Genomic DNA, 23954 nt, shown 5'->3' on the forward strand with positions numbered 1-23954 from the left:
TATGATACGTTTAATCATCTGCTGACATGTTCAAAACCTTATTCTTCAAAAATGCAGGTGGATTTTGGATCACTTCTTGGATATTTGAATATTTGGCATAATTGAAATTGTGAAAAGTTCGCTTATCTTTTCTGATCGAGTATTCGGCTTCACGGGATTGTGTTTCTCCGATTGAATGCTCATCATCACTCGGGTCTGAGATTTCATCTGAATCGTGCTGATTACTTGTGCTTGCTATTCGGACATTATTGGAGGTAACATGTGAAAATGTCTCTACTTCCACTTCGCCAGCTTGCCATGCATCATGTTGCACTTCACCCTTCAGAAAAACTGCATACCTTGATTGAAAGGTATGTGGAACGATTGCTGTCAAACATGCTTGTACGTTGAACGGTACTCTTGTATCATCAAACATGAAGAATGTTTGAGGGATACGTTGACTTGCGATGCACAACAAAGGCATCAAAATATGTTCACGGGCATACAGAAGATTCGATTCTAATTGATGACCAGAATTTGCTGGAAGAGATCTGTTCTTGGGTATAGGAGGACCTGAATGCAAGTTTGTCAAACAGACTTGACCCGTTGAGAGAAATTGACAGAATTGTTGAACGGGTAAACGATCCAACAATTCAACGAATCGTAAGCCCCTGCGAATGGCAATTCGAACAAGAATTAAAACGATACATGGATGACCACAAGCAATAATGATCCTACAAAGGTCTTTTGTCCGTTTCATAAAAAGACGTTTGTTCTTACACATTGATGATTTTGGTAAAAGCGCTTCAAAGTCACTTGAGTAATGGTTGGCCGTCCCTTCTTCAGGTTCATACATGAATTTATGACGTAAGAGACGAACTGCAACAAGCAGAAAAGCACGTTCAAATGAATCTTTGAAACGAATCCGACCATAATTGGACCTTTCTGCGACACCTTCACGGTTTATTGTATCATGGTCAAATGTAGAAAATGCGCGTTTCAAGAGTGATGAGAACAGTTGTTGTGAATTTGTTCGTTGAACGTTTGGCTGTACGTTCAAGGTGTAATTGACTGACATGGAAAGGATGGCATTTCTTTCACTAATCAACGTATACCTGCCTCCGCGTAGATTTTCATTAATAGCAAGAACTTTGATCATTGACAAAATCGTTCTAGCTGCTTCAACATTTTTTTGATCTTTTCTACTCAAACTCAAAAATGGATTGACTGGAAAAGACGGTCGAAGTGGTTTCTTAGGTTGAACCTGTTGCGGTTGAGGTGATTGAGCAAATGCGGCCGCGGACAGGATTGCATCCAAGTCCAAATCGAAATCTGGGACTGAGATTAAGTTTTTTTGATATGGTTCTATCTGATCTGGTTGCTCTAGCTGTTCTGGCTGTTCTGGTTTTTCTGGCTCAGCGGCTGCTTCAACTTCTATGATTTTTGGAAAATAAGGAGTCCCTGGAGAACGACTAGTGTTTGGAGACAAAGTAACACTTCGATCGTCCTCAGCCATACCCAATTGCTTAGCAAAGGCGTAATTCTGATCAAAGATCTGATCATTTCCTCCTGGTACCATTAAAGTCTCATCAAGTATGCTTTGAAGGCCTTCTGGAGTGACTACAGCAAGATCAAGTATATCTTGAAGCCCTTCTGGAGGGACCAAATCAAAATCAGAAAGAGGATTCATATTGGAATAAACAAAGGGTACTGGGAATGATGGTGAGAGAGAAGAAGGATATAGAGGAGCATAAGAAATGTATTTTGCTGTGATGAGGATGAATGCACTCAATGCAAGCTTCTAATCAATCAGAATAATGGCGAGTGAATACACTTTACGCGCTTGATTGTATGCACACAATCTCACGCGCAATAAAAAAAAAAGAACAACACTTGGCATAAGAACAGTATTCAATCAAACCTTCTCAATTCCCATCACAATTACCATCATTACAACAATGCACGATTTCGTAGCCCATGTGTTACGCAGGTATTATACCCAAACTGAATGGAATCCATTCAATTCATACCTCTACCTAACAAATTCATCACAATCCGTTTTGGATTTCGCAATACCACATGGACTTTCACTTTCCATTTCCGCTTCACCTTCTCCGCCTTTTTTCACAAATTATCGGTTACGTGCTCTTCCAACTTTGACCGGTGCCCTGGGTTACATTTTTGCTTCGATTGAGGATAATGATGGGAATCCAAGACCTCTGGAGTTGGGCGGAAGTAGTCGGGACATCCGATTTAAGGAATTGGTAGACCATTTCAGTATAATCGATTCACCTAGAAGACCGCTTGGCAAAGATCAAGTATGGCAAGCAGGCAGACGAGTGGACAAACGTGATTATTTGCTGTACGGCTGTGTGCATATTCCCAGTGCTCGTGTAGATGCTCTTGTAGCAACACGTTTATCGCCAACATGGCAATTGCTAGCGACTGCAATCTCTATGCCACCTCGCAATCCACTAGGACTAAGTTCGCAATCTTCTTATGCGAGCACAACGGAAAAGGCAAATACGGATAGTGTGGCCACTGCACCTGCAATTGCAGCGGGTCCGCCACCCGGGTCAACGAATTTACACTTCAACCTTCAACGAGATACAGGTCGTTGGTTTACGGAATATAGCTATTCGGTTGATGATGGCTTATTGGGTTTTCGTGTATTGCACAATCTGGGACACATAGAATTGGCAGAGAACAGCAGTGGTACAGGGGTGAATGGAAGCCTTTCTCCCTCCGACCAAGAACAAAACAGAAGGCAGAGAGTAGACGAAGAAAGCGGATTAGAGAATGCTGTCGGAGGAGGCTTACAAGGCCGTTTCAGTGTCGGGGCAGAATTGTTCTTCAGCCCATTAGAGAAAAGTGCTGGTATATCGACAGGCATGCGATTCACCACGCTTCCGGAAGCAAGCATACCTGCAGCTATTGCCGCTTCTACGCTGATGGGTAATCCTACGTCAGGCCTGATTGCTGCTGGAGCAGATGGAGGACAGTCTTCCCTCACACCCAGTCAGCCTCCAACAACAATCACAGCAACGCTTAATCCTATGATGGGTCATTTGAGTACAGCTTATGCCGCAAAGATGACCCGTGATATCGTTGCTTGCTCTCGATTTGATTTCAACGTGTATTCGTACGAATCCGAGCTGACCGTAGGAGCTGAATATTGGCTTCGATCGAATCCATTACCCAACACTATCAAGGAAGCAACCATATCAACATTAACGTCCATTTCCAAGACAACCGAAAAGGAAGAAGTGGAGAGCGGCACAGATACCTCTGGACCGCGAGCAGTTGATCGAAGTCTCAGTGCCAAAGAACAGAAAGGTTTATCACTACGAGACAGAAGTTCTTCGTCCTCCTCCTCGACTCCAAATACAGGTCGTGTATGGTCATTGCGCGAGAGTGGAAGCGTACACGGTGATGATATAGAAGATAAACCAATGCTTGATGCACAGCTCATCTCACCCAAAGTAGACGAGGGATCTTCAAATATTCCGGACGACACGACTCCGCTTACTCAATCTGCTCTGCCAGACACTACAATGAATGACACCGTTCTTTCATCAGCTTCTTCTGCTTTAGGTGTTTTGAAAGCGCGCATTTCTACATCAGGTATTGCTGCTCTTTTGTGGGAAGGAAAGATGCGAAATTGTTTGGTCAGCGTTGGAATACGTGGAGATGTTTCCTCAAACGAAGCAATGGGTGGTTTAGGATCAGGCAGGCCATTAAGAGCGGTTGGGATAGATGTAATCTATTTCTCACAAGATGGTAGGTAATAAAACAGATATACAAAAAAAGTCATCATGTATTTATAAAAAGAAGAGGGTAATATTGGAACCCTCTGAAAAAGATACCCAAATTGCAAGAATTGCTTGACAAGATGTCGATCAAAGAATGAACAGAGCGCTGACTGCGGCACCGAACAAAGATAAGACTGGCATAAAGATCGTATCACGTTTAGCAAAAGAACCGTTTGGATGATCATCTTCGGGTTTCTTTTCGTCAGGCTTTTTTTCTTCTCCAGGCTTCTTTTCTTCACCTTTCTTTTCTTCCTCAGGCTTCTTCTCTTCGGGCTTCTTTGCTTCTTCAGGTTTCTTCTCTTCGGGCTTCTTTGCTTCTTCAGGTTTCTTCTCTTCGCCCTTCTTTTCTTCTTCAGGCTTTTTTTCAGCAGAAGGTTCGGGCTTCTTTTCTTCACTTTCGGGCTTCTTTTCGGCTTCACCCTTTTCTGCTGGTGCAGCTCCTTCATGTGTCATGGTGGCATTGTGGGAAGCCAAAGAAGCAGAAGGTGTCAATGGACCACCAAGAGCTTTGTGTTGTTCTAAGCTAGAAGCAGGTTCAGGTGTTGAATTGTTGTTGGCTTGTGTACCAGGTGCAAAAGCAGGATGAGAAGTATAAGGAGTGAGTTCATGTTGTTGTTGAGTAGGTGCGGCATTGTAGTGTACGGTAGCAACGTGAGGAGGAGTAGTCGTGCCAGAAGGATGAATTGCAGATGTTGGCAATAGAGTCATTGAATGAGTTGTACCATCAGGATGAACGATGTGCAATACACGATCTTCTGCATTGACCATATGATGTAACACTGTACTTGTTCCTACCGGATCATCGTTTGATTGATGTTGCAAAATATCATATGGACTTGGAAGAGGCGAGCTAATTGCTACGCTGATGAAAGATAATAAAGCCAAGAAAGATAATGTCTTCATTTTTCCTTTTTTTCTCTTTCAAAGATGGCACTGATTAGACGACCGGCGTCAATATTGATGAGAATGAAGTTGAAGCAAGAAAAGAGCAAAGGTGGATCCAGTCCAAGATTGTTAAGGAAAAAGAAAGTTAGGAGAGAAATCGAAAGGGTCTTTTATAGATCTATCACTCATTCCAATTCATTCGAGTTTTTGTCAAGACTGCAAGGCGTACGGCGTCATTGATGCGTATTAAGTGGCATGCAAAGAGGCGCATACTGCCTTCCTGTGTCGATGGGGGCGTGACCAAGAATCAATGCTTGGACATAAGTTGAAAGCATCGCCATACAAAAATCGTCAGAGCTATGAATGCAGTGTAAGATCATGATCGTTACGCCCTATAAGGATTTTCTCTGCATCACGGCGTACGAGGATGTGCATCATTTTGAGATCTAAAACTGCGTTTTGCGAATGCGGTAAAAGATGTGGCGGTTGTGCAAACACTGATCTTGACAAAAATGGATCGATTAAGCTTGAAGGTAGAAGTATACAGATGGAACGTGATGATATCGGAATACAAGAATGCGTATGCTTTGATTGTGTTTTGTGATACTTCTATCGACCATACTTTTGCATTTCCCATCTGCCAGAAAAGAAGGGGAAAGACGTCAGCACAAAACCGAGTGATACTAGATTATACCTTCCATACGTACTCTCTATTATCCAATGGACATACTTGACGAGTCTTGAGCCAACGTGAGATGCAGTGGAAATGGAAAGCGTGCTGAATAAAACAGTGTGTCAGTCTTACGAAGGGGCACGAAGAAGTCATCTTCTTACTCACATTGCATTGGCCCCATGCTACTGTGCATTCCTCTGTTGTTGCACTGCCCTGTTGTGCTTGGCATTCGATGCCTGTAAGATGAACAAAATAGTTAGTCAGCGTTTGTCTTGTGGCGATGAGAGAAGCTGTGCAATATCGTCACTTACACAAATCCATGATGTGATTACGACAGATGGCGCACTGTAAAACGGGGAAAGATAGCATCAGCAATCTTATTAATTGTCAAGACAGACTCTGACGACGTTGATCAGCTTACATTGTCAACAACGATGTCCCAACTCCATAAGCATACGGCGTTCCACTGTTAGTACAAATGAAAGATTGTGTCAGTAGGTCGATCAATCGTACACATTCAATCATTGAGCCACTCACTTTGCGTACTTGGAAGCGTGGTGGCTTGGCTGAGTCCACTTCCATAGCAGACATCGTTGCAATTGATATGGGCGGTGATGAGGATGAAAGATTGACTTTGTGGAAGATGAATAAAAGAGTGAGAACGGCCCCAGTTGTGAAATATTGAAGCTAAGTAATTGTCTTGCATGCATCACCTTCTCTCTATCAAGTCGCGTCTTTTGATTGCCCTGTGCGTGGAGGGGGATATATGCATGTAGCATTAAAGAGAGTAAGTTGTTCATTGCCAGAAGACTCTTTGTTACTCGATCACACACGAATACCACAATCATGGCTGAGGGGAATCCAAGTGATCCATCTGGATCAAAATTGGAGCCAGTACAGTTCTCGCCTTTTTCATCCCAAATTTCACCATCATTTTGGACCACTTTAGCATCATTCAAGATTGATCGTGCTCAGCTGTCAGACGACAGGATCGAAATTCGAGCAAAATATACAATTGGAAAACAAGTAAAGGATCGTTCAACTTCTGAAATCGTTCGGTTACCGACAAACATATCATTGGACTCTTCTTCGCTTGAAACGGTGGAAAATGAAAATACTCGTGGAGAAAGCGGAGGTGCAGGAGAGTCACAAGTTGAGGTTGTAGGTTCCTTAAAGAATTTCAATACAATCGAAGAATTCAAAAAGGCAGACAAGATGGAAATCCTACAGGAAACAGCAAACGCTCTTTTGATCAGTATGATGCAAGATGAAGATCCTATACCCTCTCTCAATCGCTTCCTTTGTTTAAGCTTTTCAGATTTGAAAAAGTACAAATTCTATTATTGGTTCGCATATCCTGCACTTTTGTCCAAACCGCATTGGCATACAGTTGGATCGGATTGGTCTAATGTGAAGTCCACATGGGGAGAAGCTGAACTGCAAAAGCTTTCATCATCTTTGCGTGAACGGTCAAGAATTGTCGATCATGGCTTCTTCTTGATCCGACCGGACGGCTCAACAGCAAAGATTATGGAATTCGAAAGCTTCTTCAGAGATGTTGATCAGGATCGCCGAGCTATTGGGTTTATCGACCCTTCAGCTCTTTCAGATACTCCAGGCTGGCCGCTAAGAAATCTATTGTCACTTTTGTCGATACGATTCGACGTTCAGAAAATACGAGTGGTATGTTGGAGAAACGAGGTAGAAAGTGGATCGTACGACAAGAGTATCGTGGCAGAATTATCATGCATTGATACATCTTCTGATGCTACCAGTCAAGCATCGCAAACAATGCAACTAGGAGATCGGATGTTGCCATTCACATCGCTGCCCGATACGCCTTCAAAGCCTTCAGCTGTTGGCTGGGAGAGAAATAATTCAGGAAAGTTGGCACCAAAGATGGCAGATTTAGGCCCTTTGATGGATCCCAAGCGGTTGGCAGATCAAGCTGTAGACTTGAACTTGAAGCTGATGCGATGGAGGATTTTACCCGAAATCAATCTGGAGAAAGTAAGCTCAACCAGATGCTTGCTATTAGGTGCAGGAACGTTGGGATGTTACGTAGCACGAACACTCTTGGGATGGGGAGTGCGAAAGATCACTCTTGTTGATTCTTCAACTGTTTCGTTTTCCAATCCTGTTCGACAGCCTTTGTTTGAATTCAGCGATTGCTTGGAAGGAGGAAAGCCAAAAGCTGAATGTGCCGCGAACGCTTTACGAAGAATATACCCTGGTGTAGAGGCAGAAGGACATCAAATCAATATACCCATGCCGGGACACCCAATACCGAAAGGAAACGTTGAACAAGTCAAAAAAGATGTTGAATCTCTGCAAGACCTCTTCGATTCACACGATGCTGTTTATCTGTTGATGGATTCAAGAGAGAGCCGTTGGCTGCCAACCGTACTGGGTGCAGTTAAATCAAAGATGGTATTCAATACTGCTTTGGGATTTGATACCTTCTTGGCTATGCGCCATGGAGCAAGTCCAAAAGAGCATGCTTCAACAAGTTCAACTCGATTGGGCTGTTATTTCTGCAATGATGTTGTCGCACCTACAGATTCTCTTACCGATCGTACTTTGGATCAAATGTGTACAGTCACAAGACCAGGACTGGCTTCTGTTGCTAGCGCAACTACTGTGGAGATGATGGTCTCCATTTTGCAACATCCTCTTGGCTTTCGAGCTCCAGCTTATATCGCCCCGAACGCCTCAGGATCCAAAGCGACTGTCCCTGATGCAGATTCGTCCTCGTCAGACTCGATTTTAGGACGCCTTCCGCATCAAATTCGCGGATCTCTTTTCAATTTCCAAAATCTTCTCATTCATGGACCTGCTTATGATCGTTGCACGGCTTGTAGCGAGACAGTGATCGACACATACGCCAAAGAAGGATTTGAGATGATTCAAAAAGCCTGCAATGATGAGGAATACTTGCGTCATTTGACAGGTCTTGATCAATTGTACGATGCCACAGATGAGATCGAAGTAGAATGGGATGAAGAAGAAGGATCTTTCGAAGACGATTAAATTGTGGACAAAAGCAATGCATCCTATTGGCAATGAAATAATGATTTAATGTACATTTACTTTTATACTTTTATATGTATATTTCGCATTGACGGCGGATAAGAAAGACGTTATAGACACGGCTTCATCCGTTTTTGATTGCTCTTCTTCATCAAGCTTACCCAAAAGTGGACGTGATGGTGTGACGAGATAGTCGAGCATGAAAGCACCTTTTGTCAAAAAGCAAACACCAATTGTCACCTGTCGAGTTTCATTCGGAAGAAGCTGCGAAATGTATCCGTTCATATGACCGCCAATGCACAGGATATGCTGAGACAATTGTTTATCGTCAATGTTGGCTGCTAAGCGATATTGAAGATTTCGAACGGTAGCATCGCTAGTATTCTTGACCTCGAAATACAGTTCCACAAAGTCGTGCGCTTGCAGCTCCAGCAAAAGTCCAGCCGATTGTTCTGACGTTGGCTTGACTTGCACTCCTTTTGATGCTGTTGTCTTCACATCGATCGGGTCAGCATACAGTGATACAACCGATTGAGGATTGTCCAGTCGCAAGCCAGAGAGACCAATCGAGCCGGCCTTTCGAGTTTTGTTATCTTTCCATATGCTATTGCTCAATTTCGACAAAATCTTTTGTCTGGCCCAGAATAAAGCTCGCAAAGTACGTTCTTGTGATTCTGTGCGCTTGACTTGTGAAACGATAAATTGTCGTTCAACGAGCTTGGGAATGGGCTGCAGCAGCTCTTCTTTGATATTTTTCGGTAATGCATTTGGCAAGAAGAAATGGATTCGTATGGAAGAATGTGCTGGCAACCTCCGAGCGATCTTTTGACTACCGACAGAGTCATCAATGTTCATGCAGATCTCAATTTCACTGCCTGCGTTGGTATTGTGAGCGGCAAGAGAGACGATTGTGACTTCTGATGTATCAGTGTACTTGTCAAGGTCATTCCCATTCTCCAACATTGATTTAAGGTGAGGTAGATCAATATTTCTTGCTCTCATCACCTCCAATCCGTCCAAGAATACAGTAGGCAGTACCCGAACATCGAATGAGAATTGTGCTTGTCGGGTCCAGAAATACTCTCGACCCAATTCTTTGCTGTTGGCTTTATTGCCAAATTGCACCCGAATCGACGCTCTACGGACATCCAATTTGCCACGAATGCGGAATGTAAACGTTTTTGCTTCATTGACTTCAAGCTTGAGATTAGACCCAGTGGCATTTTGCTCCGCTTTTGTACCCTTTGCTTCTTTGCCTAGCAGTGATAGGAATGGTCTTTCGATCAAATCTTGTTCCAATTCGTACACGTCCACCGCTTCTAGCTGACCTTCTGCTAGAAGCTCAACTGTATCACGTTGAACGTCATCGTCGAATACAAACTGTATGTGATCAACCGCCATCTCGCTCTTGTTTTGAAGCGTGAGTGTGATAGCTTTCTCTTCACCATCACACAGGACCACACTGCCCGATTTTAGAGCGGCCGAAGGTCTGATTTCAACCATCGGAATCTTGGCAATCACTGGCAAAATCCATAGGCTCTCTTGCGTCCTGGATCTAGACTTCGGTTGTAGATTGGTCTGCAGCCCAATGCCGGTGCTTCCACTTCCTCTAGCATCCAGACCGATACGCTTCGTCCTGGTCCATTTATCGTCCACTTCGCTTTGTGCTTTCCATAGCGTCTTCTCGGCTACCCCTTGTGCGTACTCAAACGTGAACAAACGTTCGGCACAGAAGGGCAATTTGAGATAAATACCCTTTACACACAATCGACCTTCACCGCTGGCAATTCCACTCAAACGTACAACGTGGAAAGAGTTTGGCGGTAGAATGATATTTTTACGTACGTTCGGTTCGAATGTTGGGCCCAGACTACCAAGTGTCTGAAGCTCGAGTCGTATGCTCTCTAACTCGAGAGGAATCTGTAATGGATTGTGTAGCGTGACGATAAATGATGCCACTTCGTCTTGCATTAATCCATTCTCTGTCGTCGATTGAGCATTTTTGGTTTCTTTTCCCTTTGCCCACTCTGGAACGCTCGGCTTTTCGCCTGCTCTTGGCAGATTCTTGAAAAGTACTTTCTGTGGCTGATTTGTTGTTCCGCTCTCCAGCTGCATTCCCGCGAGAAGGTCTTTAGGACCCCAGTACTGCAATTGAAGATTCTTGTTACTGCTTGTATTGCCTACATCTCCACTAATTGTTTCGCCCATCAATTTGGCAAATCCATCTTTGAGTCGGAATTGCTCTTCGAAGCCCAAATAAGGCCAGAAATCTCGAAGAAGGATTGCACCAAAGAACAGTAGTGATTGTTTATCCTGTAGCATCTCACAAATCGAAATGGTATCCTTCAAAATTGCAATCTGTTGCTCTATCCAGCCAAAGTGCGGTTCTTCCAGTAATTCGCTGATTGCAGCTTGACGTGCTTGAGCTTCGTCGTTCAAGAAACGCTTCCAATCGACTTCACTTCCATTTGCAGGAGATGAAGAACTCATCGACCAAGCAGCTCTATTGCGATTCAACATTGGCGAGCTTAGTCTTTTGCCGCTCTTCACATCAACCGAAGCGCGCAAGAGGATATGTCCACGGTCCATATCCAGCAGGAGCATCAGTTGCACATTAATGCCGTATGTCTGACAGATCTGTAAGGCCAAAACGAGAATTGAGTCACTGCCCAAACCGCCCCCGATGGAAGATATCTGTGTGCTCATCGTACCATATGCAGCATTGCCTGCACGTAGAGCTTCACTGGTAGAAGAACCTTGTTGCTTTTGCATATGAACACCTTGAGCTATTAGCACGACTACCAATGATTGCAACCTTTGAATAGCATATGCCTCTTTTCGTGCAAAGCCAAGGCAACCGTAAATAGCTGCCAGACTACTGTAAAGGTGAATTTGGTCCAACATTTTGAGTGCATTCGTTGAACTGTTTGTCAATGAAAGACTTGCTGGTGCCGCAATGTCGCCCCTGCTGATACCGCTTGACGTAGTATGCTGCATATATACTGCAATAGATGGCCTTGTTGTCTCCGCTAATGCTGGAGGAACACCTCCCAGAAGTAGCTGGTCAAATGTTTCTCCATTCCAGCCTCCGGATGCCCAGATTGCCAGTAATAGCCTTGCATAGGCCAAACAGGCCGATGTATGAATGAGAGGATGGGTGTAATCTCGTGGTGTTTCTGGATTGACACTGCGCATGGTGTCGAGCAAGTATGAAGCGGGAGCTAGACATTTGCTATAGATTGTCAAAGCTAGACTGTATGCTTCTGCAATATCGGACCAATCCTTGCCCGCAAATTGGAAATCGCTAACCACCTTTTCTTTTTCCTTTTCCTTCACTCCTCCCAGCGGCATGGTAGTACAAGGTGCCTTCTCAGCAACTTGTCCACCCATGCGTGTCGTTAGAACTCGTGTCACAGCCCATCCTTCCAACGCACTGGCATACCATACTGCATCTTGACCGCCTGCCATCGCCCGTTCTTTGCCCATCAGGCTCATGCAGTTGTCGTATTCTTTGGCTGCACTCCATAGATCGCCAATCAAGAGGTAATAATCTGCTTTTACCTTGGCATATCTTCCTGCTCCCGTTGGTCCAACACCAGCGGGTGCAAGGAGGTTCTTACTGCTCCTTGAAACTTTTCGAGATGTTGAAGAGGATGAAGGATCTTCAGCTGCAGAAAAAGAACTGAAAAGAGCAGATGCTCGACTTGCTGCACTCGTTGCTGCCGCGCCTATACCTTTGTTTGCAGCAGTCAGAGCAGTGCTAGTACTTGCTCCGGTCGCATTTGCAGAAGGACCTTCCAATGTTTCTCTCGGTGTCTCGAGAGGTTTGCCTTGCAGATCGCTGACAAAATCATCTAAACCATCTAGCAGATCGGCAACGAATTGTGGTATGAGAGTTTTGAGATAAAAACGCACATCCTTCAGATCCCTTCTTACTGCTGGAAAGATGACCAAACCAGTGTTAGAACGTCCCGCAAATCCAGAAGAAGTAGAATCTTTTTCACTATCTGTCATTGATGATTTTGCCTGACCCGTTCTTCGTGTCATTGAAGAGTCCAGCGAAGTCTTTGTCAAGCTTTCCGCTCCCATATCACCTCCATCTGTTATTTCTCTTTCTGCATTCAAACCTGAAGTGGAAGAATTGGATTTTGTCATATTTCCACCTCCTGCTTTCTCGATCGCTCCTTTTGCATTTGACATCGCACTCAAATCCATCGTTTGAGGTCTAGCTGCTCCAAGATCAAAGCCAAACACTCTATGTACAACTGCAGTTGGATGTAATTGTCGTAAAGCAGCCGGTGCTCGTTCCAATTCCTCTACTGCGTTCGATGAACTACAAGTCGAAACTCCCAAAACACCTAAAACTTGCTTGTGTACATTGAAAGGCGACAAGAACGAATGACTTGGATCGTAAGATGTAACGAAAGAGATGTGTACTTCACCCGATCTCGCTAAAGGTGAACTTGATGGAATCCTTTCTTTTCTTTGTGAAGGTCCATTTGATCCTGGCGCTCTCATAGGTAAATCTGAAATACGAATACTCTCAATCCTTCTGATCGCACTTGTCATCCTTTCGAATTCATCTGGCGTAACGTCTGCCGTAGCTGGCGTTAATAAGATTCTGATCATTGCAGGTGAACAGAATGCCCTTCCTCCTACCGGTGTTGGTGTTGGTGCTGCCATATTTGTCGTTTGACTTTGACTTTGGCCTATATTACTTTGTGTTGGCGTTGATGGCCCACCAAAGCCTTCCGACATGGAAGGCGTTGAAGGTGTATTCATCCTATTGAATGTTCATTGAATGTGCCTTGAATGGAATTGTGGGGAGGAAGATTGGTAGCAACCAAGCCAGATCTTTATACGCTCAAACGCTTAATCGTAACTGAAGCTAAATTTCGCGCGCTTTGACCTCTTCTTCTTCTCACCTTCATCATCTTCAGCCGACGGATGGGAGATCCAAAAGTGCAATTTCAACTATCTCTTATCTCACTCAGTTTCACATCAAAGACGAAAAAGATTCGATTGAGGATACAAGATGAGATTGATGCTGTGTGGTGAATTGCATAACAAAAAAGTGTCCATGCTTTGATGCATACGATGGTATTCTGGTAAGGGAAATTATCCCATATTCTGATCTGTAAAGAGGGAAAGAGAAAGGGGGAGGGAAGGGGTCCTAGGAATTCTCTATATAGTACAAATGGAATCCTTAATTACTACAATGCTGTTTGTACAGCATGGCCGCAATCGGTATCCTCTCGTGGTATACCGAGGGCACTTCTGCTGATTGTTCCAACTGTTTCTGCGATTGTCCGTATATATTGAATGCAATTAACGGTATCCGCGCCATGCCGTATTGGATGTTGTCGGTACCTGTCTTTCATCTAGCAATCCCGTCAAATGATTTGCGTTTGGATCAGAGTCTAAATCATAATGTGCCAAAACCCGTGTTCGCGGTAGCATATGATTCACATTGGGCTGTAAGGGATGTTGCAAATGTTGCATTGATGGCGTATTTGCTCCAGAACCTTCATGTGATTCAGAACCTGAGCCGTCAAAGTAGCTTGAAGATCGAACAGGACTGCCGTGGCCTTGACCATCAGTGTTACTTCTATGTAGAGCGTATCGTTGTCCATTACCTCCATTACGGGTTGGCGAAGTGCGATCGTATTCCATGTATGCCCGATCTGCCATCGATGGTGGCACAGGAGGTACATCACCGCGTTGATTGCGTTCGTACCATCGCAAAGCGCCTGCGGATGTACTACTGATCCGCCTGCCCTGCTCCGGTTGGGAAGATGTTGTGTTTTGTCTGGTTGGCTTTTGCCGTGCATGTGCAGGTATAGGTCTTGGCCCTGTCGGCATTCCATTGCCTTTGCCACTGCTTCCGTCACTTAATTTTACTCCACTGGTTGAAGGATCAGGCGAACTGAATGCGGTCGAAGAAGTATCTGAAGCTCCATCCCCTGCATTTAGGGTTGGGACGGCCAATGTGCTGAGCATAGAAGGTTGATTTGGCCTTCGTGGTCCTCCAACCACCATTCTGGGCTGACCGTCTTGATAGAATGCTGCGTTGGCTGCAAGATCTGCTTTTGAATAGTAACTATACCCTCTTGCTGCTCTGGATGGTTGATCTTGAGCGATTTTTGGTCCAACGTAATTCAACGATTTGTTATATGCATCGGGATTGTGCATTGGTGCTATTAAATGACTTTTACTGTCAACGGTTGCGTGACTCATTGATGAATCATGTAAAACTCTGTGGGTTGGTCTTCTATCAATCACGAATCGCTTTCCTGCGCCTCGCAATCGCAAATCTGTTCTTGCCCTTGTTCGTTCTTCTGAGATCTCTTTTGAGCCACCCACCCATGGTTTGCGCAGATTGATGCAAACGAGTATTAGACAAAACAATGCGAAACCCATTGTCGCTGCGATCAAGAGAATCAGATCTAGAGGTGCTTTGCCATCGATTGTTACCAAGCCGCTATCCTTCAAGACTGGCTTTCGCTTTTCGAGAGTATGAGAATTTGATGGCACGGAAGCAGCGGAGGCGAGATTAGATAGTGCTAGAACCGCCCATAGTCCGGCATGAGGAACAGCCGATATTAGCTGATTCCTCGATTGTTTCGAGTACATGTTGTATGGTGGAAATGGTTGCTGAAGATGTGAATGGTGACGAGGAAAGAAGGAAGAGATTGTTTTGTTCTTTTGGAAATCCCTTGTCCACTTTATTCTGGGAAAATACTAAATATATACGGCGACTTTTTCAGTTCTGTACTCCGAATGAATCTTGTTTTCCTGTGTTCCGCCGCCGACGCTGCCGCACAGTTACACGAGTTCGACGAAAAGAGGAAAACACAGCCTTCTTTCTTTGAACTCCTTGAATGTATTTTAGGACACGAGCAATTGTCAATTTGCAAGACGTGTGTAGCAGGATTGAGGTCCCTTTTTAGCAAGGCAATACCCCTATTATGACGGGAAAGAAGCTGGTCCGTAAAGGAATGAATGAATGATGAATGTTGTTGGCTATTTGCAGTCTTGAGAGAATAGGGTGGAGTTCTTGACGCCCTTTTGTGTTAGTGATTTGTATTTTGCGATGAGAACCTATTCGTTCATCGTGACACTAGATTGAATGATGCATGTACGAAGAGAGAATTGCAGGATGATGGAATACATAGATCTATATTGTCAAAGGATCGGTAATAATGATTGCTGCTTATGCTTATGTACTTTTACTTGTGCTCTTATGCCTTGAAATGAAGATTTGATGCATGATCGTGCATTACACTGTTTACGCACGCCAAACAAGGGAAGAAAAACAGTGAATGCGAGTAAATTAGCAGAGGGTTCACACACTCGCGCATAAAAATAAAAACACCCCATAATGAAATACATCATACATACACATACACCCTCGATCGTATCAGAATCAGCTAAAAGAAGAGGTTTATCACTACTATGTTTATCGTTTATCATCTATCTACATTCAACAACACCATTATCCAGAAGAAGTTCCTTTTTCTCAACACATAACAATCGTCTTGGTATCCTTGGCTCTAGGTCATATTGCAGTCAAAAGAAAAAAGGAGAATTTCTACTCAACGCTGTGTGTTTGAATGCCGAAAAAGAGAGCCAAGCCAAAGCAGCCTTTTGTCTATTTCTGTCAATTTTCTCTTTTTCTTTTAGTTTAAAGCGGCGCGGTGACTTTTTCCCTTACGGAACCGTGCCTGAGTGTGTGTGTGTGTGTGCGTGAACAGAATGAAAAAATGATCGAGAAAGTTCGCGCAATGCATAAGTGCCACTACACCAGTCAAAGCACGCAAGCAAGCTTTGTAAAACTTTTGTCTTTTAGACACCAAACCCTAGCACCTCCGGCGTTTGTGCCCGTTTCTCTTCATAGCCCCTGAAGCCATTTTTCTCCGCCTGCTTTTGTGCGCAGCGCCGCGCCCATACATATACAAACACAAAAACGGAAATGAAGCCTGCAGCAGCAGGATGTTTTGATTTGTTTTGGTTTTTTCTTGATATAGATTCTCCGTGGCTTGATTAGATTCAAATCTTTTATGCCGATCAGCCGGACGAGATTGAGCAAGGCACCGGGCAGAATGCAATCAAGCAGGCTTAACAGGTTATATCAGTTGCATTATCTTCTACCGCTGTCATTTCTCAAAGCCGGAAAAGAAGAAAGAGAGCAGAGATTAATTCGGTACAAAGTAGCATCTTTTCTTATCAATTCTGCGTCTAATGCTTAACAAATCCTTTTCTCTAATATTAATCGACCGTTGATAGTACATACGTACATTGTTTCCTAACACATAATTTCAACCTATAATTCAACGGGGCTAATAAGAATCGGAAATAGATAATATACTTTGTTTTGATGAAACTTACGCCTCGTATGGCAGTACTTTTGAAGTTCGAATTTCTCTTGAAAAATGTTATAATGGAAAGCAATGATTTAGCAAAGTATAAATATTGCCTTAAACATGATTGATTTGGTTAGAGTAGTTCTAATCAATTTCGTCATCAATTTCATTATCAACGAAGATGGTTATTCCTAAGTATTTTCTTCTAGCCATTTTCTTATTGCTTATTTGCAAAGTATCATCATCAGAATTAGAAGAGCCATTACTTGGCCCTAGAGTATCATCATCAAGTTCTAACTCTCGATCATCGAGCCCTAAATTTAAAAGACTAGCAAGTCCTAAAAAGACTATGGAAGAGATTCATATTGCTAATGCTATAAAACATGAGAAAGAAGCAGAACATCATAAATCAGAAAGGCTTAAGTGGAGACAAAACACACAGGAAAGTAATTCGAGTATTTATCGTGTTTACAGCGAAGCCAAAGCAATGATTCACGCTGACGAGAAATTTCAGAGTTTAAAGAAAGCCAAAAAAGAGAGAGAAAAGGCTGTAAAAGCTAAACAGCAAGAAGGAACATCGCGAAGTTGATATAAAAAATAAAATCAAGCGACATTATGCCAATCAGAATCCGGTGTTGATTGGATTGAAAAGGGTCTAAACGTTTATTTAGCGTGATCAATGCAACCTTTGGCGTGAACGATCGATCGGTTCAAGCATAAAATCCCACAATAGAAATCAGATTAGAGACAAAAAGGCAGTTAATGCGGCTAATATTAAATCACAACATCACCTTGACAAATCCCTGCCGGCGGTGTCACTTGTCAAACGCACAGTGTACATGTTCTAATTAAAGGGTATCCAAATTGATTGCGTGCTTATAGTACAAATAAAAATATAAATTGAAAAAAGTTATTGTTCATTGATTCATCAATTCAAACGGTAATCCGGATCGATTGTTTGGCCAAACATCTTGAAAGAATTTATCCATTTCCATCTTTACACGATGAGAAGCAACCGTTATATCGTCGTTTAAACAAAGATATGCCATTCCCATCTTGATCTTTTTCTTTACCTTTTCCAATGCTAGCCTTGCTGTCGTTGGCGTTTTGAGCATTTCAAATGATCCGGTAGAAATTACAATCGTATAGGAATAACGCATGATCAAATGCATGGCAAATTTGCGTAAATTGGGTTGTGCAGGTAAAACGAGAGATGGTGATAATCCTAAACCATTTTCGATTGCTATTTCATCCAATGAAAAGTCTATCGATTGATGAAACGCGCCCAATGGTAAATGATAGGCATCAGTTGAACGATCATGCCTTTTTGCCTCCTTTGATGCGATAATTGCACTTTGCGGGAATTCTTGTTCTTTGTCAGGCAAGAAAGCTTTCATTCCTTTCTCTCCACTCTTTCCGACCAAATGAGTGATCAAACAATCACCGCATCCTCTATAATCGAATGCGAACCTTTTAAAGATTGCATTTGTTGATTTGATCAATTCAGCACGATCATCTCTTGGCCAACAAACTGAAAGTTCAATTTGACAGAAGTCAACGCTAAAAATCTTTTCTTGTTGAGCTTTGTCATCACTTTCGGAAATAGAAGGAGGCAATAGGGAAAGTGGCATTTGGAACAATCCTTTCAGCGTTCGTTGACGGAACAAGTTATCCGGTTCTGCATATGCATAACCATCAAAAGAGGAAAACAGTGGCCTCGATGCTTTGGGTGAAGGGAACTTGGCTTTGTTCAAATTTCCATTTTGATAACTCTTATGAGTCGTAATCCGTTTGGGCAATCGAACTGGAATGTTAGAAGTGATATTGTTTGCACCCATCTCTTCAAGTGCTCGAGCAAGTTCTTGATCGTTCAGCATTCCATCTCCGTCTTTATCAATTCTGGCCACCAAGAAAGACCATAAAAGCGCTTCACGATGACGTTCGATGATCATAGCATACGTTATCGTATGACTATTCATCATCAAATTATCACCTCGGAATCTTCTTGCTGATGCCTTTTCGAAATGTTCTCTCCAAATCATCCTGCTTTCCAACATCAAAGGTTGAACGATACTTTTGTGAATATGTGCCGAATAACTAAATCCTGGTGTTCCAAATCGTTCAGTTAAACGCATGACACTATACTGCATACTTGCAATCTCATTCACTGCACCCGCACTTGCAATTCCACGAACGTACATGTCCGTTTGAATTTGCATCGAAGGTCCATAAAGAGGTGTATAGAAATCTGCCGTTGTCATTGCGTGTGTTGTGAACATATCGTCAGATGCTAAAAAGTACGTTTGAGATAATCCTTTCATGTTGATTCCTAAAACAGCTTCGACTGCCATTGAATTGAACGTTGGTAACCTTTGATCACGCCATTGTTCTGCATCGATATCTTTGTTGAAAGGTACGAATATTTGTGAATCATGATGTAATCGAATAGCGGGTAAAGTTGTACTGTTTGAATCTGCCAAAGCGACCAAAGGTGAATCGACATTCAACCATTGTGGTATTTGACCGCGATGATGACCAAAGTGATCATCTTGCACCCCTGCACTTGGCTCTTCGCCTCTCCAGAAATCTGTTGAAACGATATGATGGGTGCCTAAATGATGTCGTAAACTTTGACGAGCAGAACGGACGCTGAACTGCAACTCGTTCAAATCACGAAACCGATTTTCCGAATTTTGAATGCGTGACCCATGTTCAAAATCGATCTCTTTCTTTAAATCTTGAACGGTTTTATCATCTTTTGTTGTCATATTTTCTTCATTTATCCGTTGTTGATCTTCACTGAACAAAATCCTATTTGCATGATGACGTGTATCTGATCCATTCACCCATGTCGTTACACCATCTATGCGGATATGTTTGGAAAAGTCTGCTCTTGAAAGTAGCTTGCCATTCGCCACCCATTCTTCTAACACTTCATCGTCCAAGAATGGTTGATGGGCTTGGATAGCATCGAGAGTGTATGGTAAGTACTCTGGTGTACTGCTGCAACATGTTGCGTTGGGCACTCTTGGACCAAATGCAAAGGGTGGGATGGTGGTGTATTCAAGAAGAGTGTCATAGGAACGTATGGTAAGGCGATAGGCAGTCAATGCGGAAGCTGTAAAGATTGTCAAAGCAAAACAGAATAGTATCACCTTCCTAGTACGGTTGCCTGCTTTTTTTGTATCTTGCCATGAATAGGGTAAAACGGATGGCCAACCTCTTTTGAATCCATCAAGAAGTTGATATTCTTTTTCGATTAGAGGAATATTATCGGTATTCTGTGAATCATCATGATAAGTATCATCGTATGGGAATATAATCTCTGATCGCGTTGATAGCCTTGAATAATGTCCTCTTGATAATTCTGTTCCCCATTGTTGTTGATTCAATTCTTGCATGAATGGTAAAGACATCTTTGTGTGGGCTTTGTCTTTGAAAGGGGGGAGTGATTTGCAGGGGTTTCTATTTATATGGGAATCATTTTTGTGGGACCATTGATAGTTTATGCTGATGCTGTGTAGTAGTAGTTGTTGTTGTTGGAAGAGTGAATGGATGCAGAAAGGAGGATAAACGTTTGTGACTGTTTTGTGCCACTAAAGCAAATGTAGGAACGAATTTAGATTGTAAAGAGGTTATGCATGAATTTTGAAGTCAAAAACGGAAAAGATGGAAGGGTACACGAATCCAGCCCCAAGTCGGCTGTTCGGTTAAGGGGTGGGGGAGAGAGATACATTATCCAATGAACGATAACGATCCTTCCTCCTCCCCCCTTTCTCTTTTTCGGTGTACGAGTGCCGAAATTGACTATATATCTGCTGAGGTTAAATTGTTTGCCGTAATCTAATGCCGAAAATGTAAAGTCGTCTGATCAAGGGTAAAAAAGGCACTCAACCACTGAGTAAACTTCAGAAGAAAAGAGGCGCGGCTCCGCGGCGTAAATGCAGTGCCTGGCCTCTTAAACCGGCGGCTGGATTCATTCGGCAATGTTATTATTTATGTACTGCGATAAGCATTTTAAGAGGCTTTTTTTTAAATGGCTTACGCTCTATTTATAGATCAACAATAGACCCCCTGGAAGAGTGGGTTAGATCCCGATTTGGAGAATGTAGGAAACGGCGGGAGTGTCCGTTGATCAATCTAGGAACATCGATCTATAAATTATCTTCTCATATTTCAACTACGGCTATCAATTCATAGATTAATGGTCAAGATCCACCTCTTCGTTGACATTTGCACGTGCATTAATGTTAGTGTGATTTAATATGAATAGATGTGACGTGAAGATGCAACTTTGGCAGCACAGACCACGCTAACCATTCCCATTTCAGTCTTTTGACAAGTTAGCTCCACTTCCAGTGTAATCTTCTCATTCTATCAATAGTATCATCATCACCATCATCACTGTGTATTGCTAAGGAAGCAACAATGTCTTCTCAAGCTGCACCTCCTCTTAAGAATATTCCACCAGCTGTTCCAGAAAAGGATAACACAGCACCAGAAGTGGATTTCGTATTAGTATTCCAAGCAAGAGATCCAAAATTAATCAAATCAAAGAAACAACCTTCTGCATCTGAAACAAATGCAAGGGTGGAAGAATATGAAAGACTAATAAAAGCAATCAGATTGGTAGGATTACAAATCACTGCAAGACAATCTTCACGTAATGAATCAGATTTGATCATATTCGTTCGTGCTCCCGATCAAACATTAGTTGCCAGTGGAAAATTGGAAAGTTTACATGATTATCTTCATGGCGTAAAGAGTACAGTTGAACCTGAAGGCGTAAGCAGCTTAGCAAGATCATCCTCTTTAGGCAAAGATGGAATTCATAGTCAAGCTGAACAATTCAGTCCGGCTGATCGTGTAAGATTCGTCCATGATCTCTTAACCAGGCCAAAGCCGCAAGGAGCGAATCTGTCAATCGAGTCCAAAGAATATCCACATTTGAAGGATATGACACCAATTCATAATCCTGATTATAACCATGGTTGGCTCAAAAGATGGTCTGATGTTAAATCAGGCTTACAGATCAGTATCAAAGAATTGGATTCTATTCGATCCCATTTTGGTGAACACATTGCATTGTACTACGGCTTTTTGAACTTTTACTTTCAATCTTTAGCCTCAATTGCGGCAGCTGGATTTGCATTCTGGGCAGCAGGCGCTCCCTTCCATCCAATATACTCCTTACTTTTGGTTGGTTGGTCATGCGTATTTGTGGAATTATGGCGAATGAAGGAACGCAAATTAGCCGTTCGATGGGGTACATCAGGCGTTGGTCATGTCGATGCAAGAAGGAACGAATTCAAGCCTAGAACCATTCGCAAAGATCCTGCTACAGGTGAAGATCAAGAAGTGTTTGAATGGTGGAGAAGAGAATTGCGTGTTGCGTGCAGCATTCCAGTCATGCTAATTTTTGCTGCTCTTTTGGGCGCAACGATGACGACAATATTTGCAACTGAAGTCTTTGTTTCGAAACTCTATGCTGGACCTGGAAAAGCACTCATTCCCTTTATTCCAACGGCCTTGTTTGCCGTATGTGTTCCTCAGATCATGGCCGCATGGCAAGCCACCGCTGCTGCTCTCACTTCATGGGAGAATCACTATAGCGTTCGAACCCACCAATCTGCTTTGACGATCAAGATGTTTGCCTTACAAGCTGTGGTTGCATATGGTGCATTGACACTGAGTGCATTCGTTTACATTCCATTTGGCCAACAGATCATGGATGCGATCGTTCAACATGGCTTCTTTGCTTCTAGCTTACAAGCGGCCGAAGATAGGGGAGACATCAAACGTAATCTGACAGGATCTGTCAAATTTGAAATCAATCCAAGTAGAATGCACGCTCAATTATTCGCAGTCTTGACCACCAGTCAAGTGATTGGTGCTTTCACCGAAACAGCATTACCGTATATCTTGCACAAAGTGAACGAATATAGAGAAGCCAAGAAACATAAAGACACATCAGGATCGAAAGCGTCCGTTGAAGGTAAATTCTTGCACAGGATCGAGGAAGAATTAACTCTGCCAAATTATGACACATTTGCAGATTATGCAGAAATGGCAACGCAATTTGGCTATATCGTTCTTTGGTCAGTCATTTGGCCTTTGGCTCCAGTGATGGGATTCATCAACAACTTTTTCGAGCTGCGATCTGATGCATTAAAGATGACAGTCAACGCTCGTCGTCCTGTACCCGTTCGAGCTGAATCGATTGGACCTTGGTTGGAAGTGTTGGGATTTTTGGCATGGCTATCTGCAATGTTAAATGCTTCTCTTATTTACCTCTTCCAGCCCTCTCCTGAAGCACATTTGGCCGGGCATTCACCTTATGAAACCGTTTTACGATCTCATTTGCATCCAGGAGGTGCGGATGGAGTTACACCGGGAAAGGTCGTTGATTCGATTGTTTATCCATCCGATCCAGCTCATTCACCACGTTCTCCTTTATCATTCTCAAGATTACTTCCATCCAATTTACCTACTTCGGGTACTGCAGGTGCGCTTGTTGCAAGTTTATTGTTAGCATTGGCAGCCGAACACATTTATGGAATCATGAGAAGTGTAGTTCGACATATTTTAGAAAGAGCACTTTGGCGTGATAGTGAAGAAGAAACACTATTGCGCAAACGTGAATTCCAAACACGCAGAGATGCATTGGAAAGAAGTGGAATGGGAGCTGCTGCTGTTGATGCATTAAAGGCTGCCGCTCCAACCCATATTGGAGCACCTGAAAATGATCAAAAAGCATTTTGGCGTGGAGCTGAAGAAGAAGGAAAACTTGTTATTCAACAAAGCAGTAAAAGTCAATAGATCCCCTTCTTGTCATCTCTCTTTCTAGCATCATTAGAAATCATTGCAATGGAATATAATAATATATAATGAATAATGGCTGATTGGTTGTTCATTTGGAGCCCCGCATACTTTTAGTAGCACTTGACATAAATGACAGAGCGTCATCTTCTAGAAGCTAAAATATCAGTGCGGGGATTCTATCGGAAAAGCCGGAGAAGGTATAACAAGCTCTTGTGTATGTATATTTGCGGCTGCTCTCGTTGATGCCTTCCTTGCCCGCTCGCCTGCCCGCTGCGCTGCGCAGCGCATACACAAAAATTAACAAATTGTGACTTTGTCATTGCGCGAACCTCGGGCCTGAGTCCGAAGAATTGGCTTAAGCAGTACACCTGTGTATGTTTACCACAAATC

At 43.0% G+C, this 23954-nt stretch overlaps 11 protein-coding genes across 11 annotated transcripts; 5 read left to right on the forward strand and 6 right to left on the reverse strand.

Moving 5' to 3' along the window:
• Positions 1–10: 10 nt before the first annotated feature.
• On the reverse strand, positions 11–1669 carry FA14DRAFT_179113 (uncharacterized protein; the record flags this gene model as incomplete). The annotated part of the gene is made up of 1 exon (XM_025500898.1): positions 11–1669. One exon carries the CDS (start codon positions 1667–1669, stop codon positions 11–13), a length of 1659 nt encoding a protein of 552 aa, XP_025356047.1.
• A 258-nt stretch (positions 1670–1927) lies between these two features.
• FA14DRAFT_145717 (uncharacterized protein) lies at positions 1928–3767 on the forward strand (the record flags this gene model as incomplete). The annotated part of the gene is made up of 3 exons (XM_025497287.1): positions 1928–2934; positions 2977–3245; positions 3447–3767. The coding sequence occupies exons 1-3, from the start codon at positions 1938–1940 to the stop codon at positions 3765–3767; spliced, it is 1587 nt and encodes a 528-aa protein (XP_025356048.1). The 5' UTR covers positions 1928–1937.
• A 111-nt stretch (positions 3768–3878) lies between these two features.
• FA14DRAFT_172354 (uncharacterized protein) lies at positions 3879–4694 on the reverse strand (the record flags this gene model as incomplete). Its single annotated transcript, XM_025500399.1, has 1 exon — positions 3879–4694. One exon carries the CDS (start codon positions 4692–4694, stop codon positions 3879–3881), a length of 816 nt encoding a protein of 271 aa, XP_025356049.1.
• A 221-nt stretch (positions 4695–4915) lies between these two features.
• On the reverse strand, positions 4916–5968 carry FA14DRAFT_160773 (putative RING-box protein 1). The gene is made up of 6 exons (XM_025498819.1): positions 5887–5968; positions 5771–5815; positions 5661–5694; positions 5515–5585; positions 5384–5454; positions 4916–5313 (listed from the first exon to the last, which is right to left on the reverse strand). Exons 1-6 carry the CDS (start codon positions 5938–5940, stop codon positions 5286–5288), a joined length of 303 nt encoding a protein of 100 aa, XP_025356050.1. The 5' UTR covers positions 5941–5968; the 3' UTR covers positions 4916–5285.
• Positions 5969–6195: 227 nt separating this feature from the next.
• FA14DRAFT_123200 (E1-like protein-activating) lies at positions 6196–8379 on the forward strand (the record flags this gene model as incomplete). The annotated part of the gene is made up of 2 exons (XM_025496555.1): positions 6196–7064; positions 7125–8379. The coding sequence occupies 2 exons, from the start codon at positions 6196–6198 to the stop codon at positions 8377–8379; spliced, it is 2124 nt and encodes a 707-aa protein (XP_025356051.1).
• On the reverse strand, positions 8174–13203 carry FA14DRAFT_160775 (uncharacterized protein). Its single transcript, XM_025498820.1, has one exon. It carries the CDS (start codon positions 13159–13161, stop codon positions 8425–8427), a length of 4737 nt encoding a protein of 1578 aa, XP_025356052.1. The 5' UTR covers positions 13162–13203; the 3' UTR covers positions 8174–8424.
• Positions 13204–13572: 369 nt separating this feature from the next.
• Positions 13573–15260, reverse strand: FA14DRAFT_46410 (uncharacterized protein). Its single transcript, XM_025502388.1, has one exon. The coding sequence runs from the start codon at positions 15010–15012 to the stop codon at positions 13708–13710; it is 1305 nt and encodes a 434-aa protein (XP_025356053.1). The 5' UTR covers positions 15013–15260; the 3' UTR covers positions 13573–13707.
• Positions 15261–15704: 444 nt separating this feature from the next.
• Positions 15705–16284, forward strand: FA14DRAFT_46417 (uncharacterized protein). Its single transcript, XM_025502389.1, has one exon. It carries the CDS (start codon positions 15761–15763, stop codon positions 16127–16129), a length of 369 nt encoding a protein of 122 aa, XP_025356054.1. The 5' UTR covers positions 15705–15760; the 3' UTR covers positions 16130–16284.
• Positions 16285–16923: 639 nt separating this feature from the next.
• Positions 16924–17331, forward strand: FA14DRAFT_155163 (uncharacterized protein; the record flags this gene model as incomplete). Its single annotated transcript, XM_025497736.1, has 1 exon — positions 16924–17331. One exon carries the CDS (start codon positions 16924–16926, stop codon positions 17329–17331), a length of 408 nt encoding a protein of 135 aa, XP_025356055.1.
• A 328-nt stretch (positions 17332–17659) lies between these two features.
• FA14DRAFT_179119 (uncharacterized protein) lies at positions 17660–20158 on the reverse strand (the record flags this gene model as incomplete). The annotated part of the gene is made up of 1 exon (XM_025500899.1): positions 17660–20158. One exon carries the CDS (start codon positions 20156–20158, stop codon positions 17660–17662), a length of 2499 nt encoding a protein of 832 aa, XP_025356056.1.
• Positions 20159–21147: 989 nt separating this feature from the next.
• On the forward strand, positions 21148–23615 carry FA14DRAFT_160777 (DUF590-domain-containing protein). Its single transcript, XM_025498821.1, has one exon. The coding sequence runs from the start codon at positions 21171–21173 to the stop codon at positions 23559–23561; it is 2391 nt and encodes a 796-aa protein (XP_025356057.1). The 5' UTR covers positions 21148–21170; the 3' UTR covers positions 23562–23615.
• The last annotated feature ends 339 nt before the right edge of the window (positions 23616–23954 follow it).

The sequence above is a fragment of the Meira miltonrushii genome (assembly GCF_003144205.1).
Source record: "Meira miltonrushii strain MCA 3882 unplaced genomic scaffold FA14scaffold_2, whole genome shotgun sequence".
NCBI lineage: Eukaryota > Fungi > Basidiomycota > Exobasidiomycetes > Exobasidiales > Brachybasidiaceae > Meira > Meira miltonrushii.

Coding starts and splice junctions, on each gene's coding strand:
- FA14DRAFT_160773 (XM_025498819.1), bottom strand. CDS start 5,940: ATGTCTGCTATGGAAGTGGACTCAGCCAAGCCACCACGCTTCCAAGTA. Junction 5,695..5,770: donor GGGACATCGTTGTTGACAAT/GTAAGCTGATCA, acceptor CCCGTTTTACAG/TGCGCCATCTGTCGTAATCA. Junction 5,314..5,383: donor TGTCCATTGGATAATAGAGA/GTACGTATGGAA, acceptor CTTTTCTGGCAG/ATGGGAAATGCAAAAGTATG.
- FA14DRAFT_160775 (XM_025498820.1), bottom strand. CDS start 13,161: ATGAATACACCTTCAACGCCTTCCATGTCGGAAGGCTTTGGTGGGCCA.
- FA14DRAFT_46410 (XM_025502388.1), bottom strand. CDS start 15,012: ATGTACTCGAAACAATCGAGGAATCAGCTAATATCGGCTGTTCCTCAT.
- FA14DRAFT_46417 (XM_025502389.1), top strand. CDS start 15,761: ATGAAATACATCATACATACACATACACCCTCGATCGTATCAGAATCA.
- FA14DRAFT_160777 (XM_025498821.1), top strand. CDS start 21,171: ATGTCTTCTCAAGCTGCACCTCCTCTTAAGAATATTCCACCAGCTGTT.